Consider the following 8,537-nt stretch of genomic DNA (forward strand, 5'->3'; position numbering starts at 1 on the left):
GGGTGTATGTTTTGCAAGAAGTAAAAATGAAGAAAAAGCAATCGACAGTACGTGTAAGGAAGGAAACGATAATAAGGTGGCAGGTTCAGACTGTGGGTTGCTGGGCTGACTCGCCCTGACAACGGCAGTAATCCGAGAGCTCTGGACGGTTGCCATCAGAGCTCAAGCGTGTTGCAGCTCCCCCACACTGCCATATAAGGTCAACAGGAATCCTCTGCAGCAGCGCTGTGGTTGAGTATCTGGGTGAAAATAACACGGATGGGGGGTGGGGCGCCTCGTGCTTTCGCGCTTACTCTCTCTGGTTCCAGACAAAGACCGGTGGATCACCATGATCGAGTGGTTTCAGTGCTACGGCCCAGAGAATACAAACAACAAAGATACGATTTTACCTTTTGTTCGGTAAAGGAGTTGAAAATTGAGGAGGGGTAGTCTTTATTCGTGTGCGTAAAAAGGAATCTCCAGGTGCGCAACTGCATGGCACCTTTTACGCACTTTTTTGTGCGTGTGTACAAGTGCGCATGAGGGGACACAAAATCGCAGACGGTGTGTTAGAGGTCTGTTTTTTATATCCACTTCTAGCTCAAGCTACCAGCTGTGCACATTCCTCCATTTGCAGGTCACGAGGCTATAAACCGATCCTCTCAAACCTTTGCTATTCGACCTCCACCCAGTGGGGACAAAATTGTTAAGATTGCGTTTGTAACAAAGGTGAAAATTTGACATTAGTGAGGAGTTTGCTCAAATCCCTCAATGAGGTTATTTATAGGCCTTCGTTTAAAAAAAAAATCCTCCCGGGTGGGTTGAGCTATGCAGCTTTGCGCGCTGCTGACAGACTGGAATATTCCACACATGAGGACTGGCCTTTCTTCTACAGGACAGCTGTCTCTCAGCACGGCGAAACACACTTCTGATCATTGTTCTTTGTTTATAATTTAATGAAAAGGGTCTGTACACGGATATTTTGTATACCTAATGGACAATTTAATATCCTTTGTTATTCCAATGTTAGGCTGACAGTTTCATCTTGTAAGTCAATAAGCACTATTTTTTTCTTAGATTACTATTATAGGTATTTTTTTTTTCATAGCCTGGGCTACACCATACCGCATTGTAAAATCATATGGGACAGATGAAAACGTTTCTGTAGAGTCAGAATAACCAGGTAAATAGCTATATGCACCTTATCTCTTTCTCTGTATGATCAGTCTTTTATTCAGACGGATTGCTCACTAAATCAAATCAGGTATCCTCTTCGCTTGGTTCCTTTTCATATTATTTATGGTGCATTCGCTTAGTCAATTTTTTTTTTTCAGGCAGACTGGCGGATGTGAGCCTTTGCTGTATTAAAAACATTGGCTTTTCTTCTTCCTACCTCTTAAATATTTGCATGTATACTATAATACTTGTGTAATAATTGACAGTAAAGTTTGTGAATTAGTTTATTTTGTTTGGCAATATCATCTGTCTTCTGTTTGAGATATTTAAATAAATAGATTATACACCTTTTTTGTTCTATTGTGGAGATTGAAGCAGATTGTTGCACTTTTGGGAGAACTGATACTGCAGTTTTTCACTGTAAGCTATTTTAGATATTTAAAGCAGTAGCCAGTCATCACTTATAGTATTAGAAAAATACTATATTAAACTACACAATGATCATAATTCATTCTGCAAGGTAACATAACTGTGGGAGCCTCTTACAAGTTTGTTTTTTGGGTGAAATTTTGATTGAATTACTACATCAAGTGTGTCTATGTTTTAGGCAACATACAGTACTTGAAATATTCCTTTTCTTAAAATGAGCAAAAGATAGTGACAGCTTATTGTCTTAAAGGGACAGACAGCTTGCTCAGATTTTCTGCACTCTTACCCACCATTTAACTGTATCATCCACCAATGAGCATTGAAATACAGTGCTTAAATGTGACTTTTTAGTTTACCTCATTCTGACAGAAAATGTTTCCTAGCAGAGGCTGAGTTTAGCATAATCTCCAAAAACTGACTCTCTGTGATCTGTTCCAGCTGGAACCTACCTACTTGTAGATATTAACAGTCATCAACATGGTTGAAACTGATTGAAAATGGTTGAAGTTGATTTTTAATTGCATATGATGTCTATAAAAATCCCAGGTTTACAGGTCATTCATTATGCTGTTGTAACTCTAATGTAAGATAACTGAATTTATAAGACTGCATGTCCAGTTGCTTTTTATCAGATTCACTAAGCCTAATTGGTAGCATTCACTCCTGATTAGAGGAAAGACATTGAAGGGGACACTTCATTTAATCCCTTATTTGTCTTGTTCTATAGCAGCTTGGTTTCTTCGGGCTCCCATCTGAAAAACATCATGGACAACGTGTTCCAACTATAGTAGTATAGTACAGTCTCCAAAACAACAACTTTATTTTGCTCTTTTAATGAGTTTGTTGCTGTATAAGACATCTGTACATCCCACCCTGGGAAGAAAGAGAATAGTTTGTCCTGACGCCCAGTCTGTGATGTCACTGTCATGTTCAGCCATACAGACAAAACAGAGAAGTGTGACTGACATCTTCCTTGTAACTAACCCTGAGGATTCAAAGTGATCACATGAATAGGAACCACTTTAATTTTAATTAATGTTGTATCTAGGTTCAAAACATCCGTGATCAGATACTGTTTTCAGTGGAAAAATACCCGAACCCAAGCTATACTCCTCTTCTTTGCTATGATATACTGATATGTAATGATTTACCTTTAAAGGAGTATTTCATAGAGACTCGATCACCCACACATAACAATATAAAGAGTAATCAATACAAAACAAAATGCATATACAGTAAGTATTGTGTATGTAAAGGAGATGAGAGAAGTGAGGATGCTGGTTTATTACAGATCATACTAGAGGAATAAGAGAGACTGGCTTCCTATCACTATAAATTGTATTTGTCATTGTTTCTGAGAAAACAAATCCACAAAAGTAAGACACTTTAATGATAGTACAAGGTTAGATGCACACTGAATGTTCATTTAGCTGATTCACTGTCATCACAGCACCTCCAGATCACACATTAACTTTAACTGACTTGAAAGATAAAAATTTATGTTTTGTTGTAATGATTACTGTCTGAGCTAAACAAAACTTTCCGGCTTATCAATAGCATTAGAGGTAAACATTGTTAGTGTTATCTGACACACACTGTGGATAGAGGTAGTGCTTCAGTTTGAGTACCCACCCAGAAAATGAAAAGGCAGGCACATGTAGAAGAGGAAGTAGGAGCAACCAGACTTAACCGCTCCACATATGCAACTCGGCTGCTGCATTATTCATACCCAGAGATGCTACCAGTGCACAGGCTAACGGGCCACGTGAGAAGTATGGGGGGTTAATTGGAAGCTGTTTCATTGTGACAGGAACAGGAAGTGGTGAGCAGAGTGAGATACAAGGTAAAACATGAGGCTTGTCTGTTTCTCTCTCGACACAGCCTGTAAATCATCTAAGCTTTTCCAAATATAGATTTACTAGGCTTTGCTATGTATACAACTTAAATCTGGAGGGAGTATCTTCAGCCCTGTCCTGCCTGGCACCTGTTTGAATTTGGAGGCGAAATGACACAAAACGGTGCTGCGACTGGTAGTGGTACTGTAAAAAAGGGAGACGAACTTAAGATTGTGATTGTTGGAGATGGAGGCTGTGGGAAAACATCTCTTTTGATGGTTTATGCTAAAGGTGATTTTCCAGAGGTAAGAGGATTTTTAGTGTCATGTAACCCAAATCTCTTAATACTGTATATTCATCTACTAGTAAAGACAGATTTCTCTGACCATAATGTTGAATTTTGTACTGATCTGAGCTCCTTTTTCAATCCTTATTTAGTTAACTCAAAATTCCATATATCATAGCATTACTAATAAAATTGAATAACTTATAAATGGGGCAGAAACATGACATGAAGGATGGAATATGTCAACATATAGTTGTATCATAAACTGGACATTCTTCTCTTGTGTGCTAAAAACAGAAATATGCACCATCAGTATTTGAAAAGTATGTCAACACCATCTCTCTCGGGGGAAAAGAGATCAAGCTCAACCTGTATGACACAGCCGGTAAGACTCCATCAGATCAAAAATCACCTCCATGTTGAATATCTATGAATCAGTTTTAAGTCTCAGTACAGTACATTACATGAAACATCAGCATTCTGAGTGTGCTGTGCTCAGCGAGCAAATACACACTGTGTCCACTGGATGGGATAAAAAAAAAAGACATTGTGCAGATAAACTCAGAGGTCAACGCACTGCCAGCAGGGAAATAGCTTTACATCTTCAAATAAATAAAGTTCAGACATCCGATCTCTGTGTAGTCAGGCTTTATCTGACTCTGTCTGGGAACGGCAGAGGAAGTGCTGAAGGTCGGGTCGATGTTAACGTCAGAGCATCAACATAATCTTTTAGGAACTCACCAGCTGTTTGCATTTCAGTAACTACTAACAAGCTGTCATGGAGACAACTTTAGAGGCAAATTTAATATAAGAAACCTTTTATCTTACTTCATGATTAAGCAAAAATACATTACCGTATTCAATGTAGTGCTGAATGTGTAACAGCTGAGTTATTGTGTCGATCTCAGCCATGGACTAATATTAGAGTCAGCCTAATATTTGATCCTTTTTTGTTTGTTAATCTTTTGTTTATTGTTTATTTATTTGTTTGTTTACAAAACCTGACTTCCACACTGGGTTGGGTATCCAACAACAATATTTTCTGAGTACTGGTTAAAGGATTCTCGGTCATTGAGGTATCTGATGTAATATTGGTTGATGTTAACTCATACATTTGTTGATTGTAGTTGCAACTTATTTAGGTGAAGTTCTTGCATAATGGAAGTGGAAGAAGTACTCAGATTGTTTACTCAAGTAAAAGTAGCAATATCACAGTATAAAATACTCGACTACTACAAGTAAAAGGCCTGCATTCAGCATTTACTTAAAGTACAAAAGTATTGGCATCAAAATATACTCAGAGTACCAATAGTAAAATTACTCATTATGCTGAATAGCACATTTCACATGTATGTATACAATACTGTTGGATTATAATTACTGATACATTTTTGTAAACATTACATTTAATGTTGCAGCTGGTAAAGGTGGAGCTAACCCTATATATGCTTATATATTGAAGTACTGCTGGGTAACTTGTGAATTTCCCATCAGGGATCATTAAAGTACAATATTTGCCTCTAAAATGTAGTGAAGTTGAAGTATGAAGTAGCAAAAATGAAAACAGTCAAGAAAAGGACACATACCTCAAAATTGGACTTAAGTAAATACACGCAGTTACTTTCCACCTCTGGTTTAAACAAATTTAAACAGCAAAGGATTTTGTAGAAAAATGTGTTTATATTTGTCACATAAAGGTATTAAAAACATTTTGTATTGATTTGGCAGCAGTATCCATTTAAACAACACTCAGCTTGCCTGAACACCGACATTTACAGAATGTGAACTGATAAGTTTTTAAAGTAATTTCATGACAGTCTGTGTCGGCAGCGGTTTTTGTAGAATTGCTGCAGGATGCTTTACATCAGCGGAAAAGGAAGCCAAACCCAGGATGTGGGTTCATTCATCTAGTCTATCATATGTCAACTCTTTATGTTCAGGCTTTTGCAGCCAACACTTTGCTGTTTTATGCTGCTGGTCATTTACACACATTGTTATTTACTAGTCTACATTTATTAGCTAACACATTTTTTATTTCATTCTTTTAGGGCAGGATGACTATGACAGACTACGGCCACTTTCATACCAAGAAGCCAACCTGATTCTAGTTTGCTTTGACGTGACCCACCCGGCCAGCTTTGACAATGTTATGATAAAGGTAATCATTTCTTCAGTGCATTGACAACACGCCAAGTTATTCCATGCAGGTGTAAACTGGACATTCAGGTTTTCTGTTCGAACTGAGTTTGTAAATGATTGCTAGAGTGTAGTATGTTTGTTTTGGCTGCATTCTTTTAGCCATTGACTCCTGTTGCTCTGTCTGCATGTGGACATTGACCTCATGCACACAGGTCTCAATACTGTGCTGGGTCTTTCTCTTTTCAGTGCTGTTGTTTTTCAGGATGTAATCCTAATGTTAAAAAGAACACACATATGATGTTTTAAACCAGTTCATGAAACCTTTTTTAAGTCCTTTCTTTCTCCCAGTGGCACCCAGAGGTAAAGCACTTTTGTCGGGACACACCCGTCATCCTGATTGGCTGCAAGACTGACCTCAGGAAGGATAAGGAGTGTGCAAGGAAGCTGAAGGCCATGAATCTGGCTCCTATCACTTACACACAGGTACGGTAAGATGAGAAGAAGTGTGCAGATTTACTGATCTATGAATGTAATGAGAAGAAATGTGCAGATTTACTGATCTATGAATGTAGGGCTTTTGCTTGAGGCTACAAATGACAGGATGTAAAATATGCAAGAGGAACTACTCTTACCAGAACGTACAACCACATTTAACTGTGTTACATCTGATGTTTGTTAATGCTGGTTTGGTTTTGGACGTAGGGTGAGGAGGCTCGGCAGCAGATGAATGCAGAGCTCTACCTCGAGTGTTCGGCAAAGTATCAGGAGAATGTGGAAGACATTTTCAGAGAGGCCACCAAAACAGCTTTGGCTTTCATTAGAAAACAAAAGAACTATAAGAGGAAGAAGAAATGTGTTGTTTTGTGATATCAAAAGGACACAGGCTTGAGGACATGGTTTTTTTCATATTGTGAGCAGCTGCACATGCAGATACCCAACATTTCTGGTGGGCTTAAACAGATGTGAAAACAGCTGGAGATTGGGGGCCCACTGAATCAGCACTGCCCTTTACTGTCAAAAGAAACTGACTAATGATGCAACAGGAAAAACTATTTTGCAAGAAGTTGCAGCATGGAACTTTTTTCTAAAGACTTTAAAGGACTTCTGTTAGTGAATTGTTACTTTTGTATAAAATGTAATTTAGTATTTTTTTTTAATATCTTGTACTGTTTACAAATTGTCCATCCATCCATCCATCATCTATATCCTAACAAGGGTCGTGGGGGGGCCGGAGCCAATCCCAGATGACATTGGGCAAGAGGCGGGATACACCCTGGAGAGACTGCCTGTCTATCACAGGGTTTACAAATTGTTTTATTGAAAACCAATTAATGGAGGAACTTGTTTTCCCCATTTTAATCTGCTGATTAAAAACAAATACCTTGTCAAAATAGCTTTTGAAATTTAATAATGGTACTGTAGCTTTACACCCAGTAAGGTCTGTTCATTTGCTCAAAAACAAAATGCTGGACTGCATGTTTCGTCAGCTGGCAGCAGAGCTCTTAGCTTTAACAACAGCGCCCACTACTGGTGGAAAACCTGAGCGTGTGTAGTGGCTGCACTTTGGCATCACAGAGCGGATTGCAGATGCAACAGTGGACATACATTGTCTTTCTGTCTCAGTGTGCGAGAAACGGATACCCAGACATTTTTAACTAGTGTTTATTAATATTTTTAACAGTGTACAAGTACACAAAAATTGTCAACTGTCACTTATTTCGATTATGTTCAGGCACCAGTTGCAGTCTTGAAATGAATGTTTAATATCAGCTACATTACAAAAATGAGAAAATCTTGTTTTGAGCGTTCTGGAAGCTCTTGCATCAAATGTAGCATTGTGTTCTGTAACTCAACATGCTTCATTTTCCTTTATTAAAAGTGATGCAGACATATTGTGATACTCTTCAGGAGCATGTCTGCACTGTGGGAAGTTACATAACTGTAACACCACGGTTTTTGGATTTTTAAAATAAGAGAAGTGGGACATTTTTGTTGGTGCGACAGGCTGAAGGGATAAAAAGGCAAAAGAGACCTGGCACCACGACAGCTGTTCATCTGAACAACAGCACCAACAAAAAGATCCCTGTGTATGTCGAGGTGTCCTTGAGCAAGACACTGAACCCCCAGTTGCTCCCGGTGATGTCACCGGTGTGTTAATCCGTGAGTGCGAATGGGTGAATGGCCAAATAATGTGAAAGTGCTTTGAGTGTGCTGTAAAAGCATAGAAAGGCGCTATACAAGTATAAGACCATTTACCAAGACCATTTACTTTAAGTATGAAACATGAACCAGACAAACACCAGACAGACAGTGAACTACAGCAAACGCTCCAGACTTCAGAATTCATGTTAATATTTAATTTTGTGGGGTGATTCAAATAAGTAAAACAATAATCCAGCACATTAATTTACCACTCTGTAACATAGTCTTACAGTACCAGTAGCAGCTTTTGATCAGAGTACACGTCTGCAACATTATAGAACAAATGGAAACTAGCAGCTCAGGAAAGACAAATTCAAATTGTTAAGCTGAATTTGAACTTTTCTCCTAAATTTAGGGCTTTATGATAAAATGTTTAAGCTTGAAGCTCTTACTGTGGCAGTAGTGATAAACCCATGTGTATGTAACAAATTATAGCATAAATATACATTTTCACATTAATGAAAACATAAAAGTAACTTTCACATGACCGC

The 8,537-nt window shown here is 38.3% G+C and overlaps 1 protein-coding gene across 1 annotated transcript; it reads left to right on the forward strand.

Annotated features, from left to right (window-relative positions):
• The first annotated feature begins 6 nt into the window (after positions 1–6).
• Positions 7–7,040, forward strand: rhof (ras homolog family member F). The gene is made up of 5 exons (XM_020585763.1): positions 7–3,724; positions 4,003–4,090; positions 5,754–5,863; positions 6,193–6,327; positions 6,547–7,040. The coding sequence occupies exons 1-5, from the start codon at positions 3,590–3,592 to the stop codon at positions 6,709–6,711; spliced, it is 633 nt and encodes a 210-aa protein (XP_020441419.1). The 5' UTR covers positions 7–3,589; the 3' UTR covers positions 6,712–7,040.
• Positions 7,041–8,537: the final 1,497 nt, after the last annotated feature.

This window comes from Monopterus albus, unplaced genomic scaffold (genome assembly GCF_001952655.1).
Source record: "Monopterus albus unplaced genomic scaffold, M_albus_1.0 scaffold375.1, whole genome shotgun sequence".
Taxonomy (NCBI): Eukaryota; Metazoa; Chordata; class Actinopteri; order Synbranchiformes; family Synbranchidae; genus Monopterus; species Monopterus albus.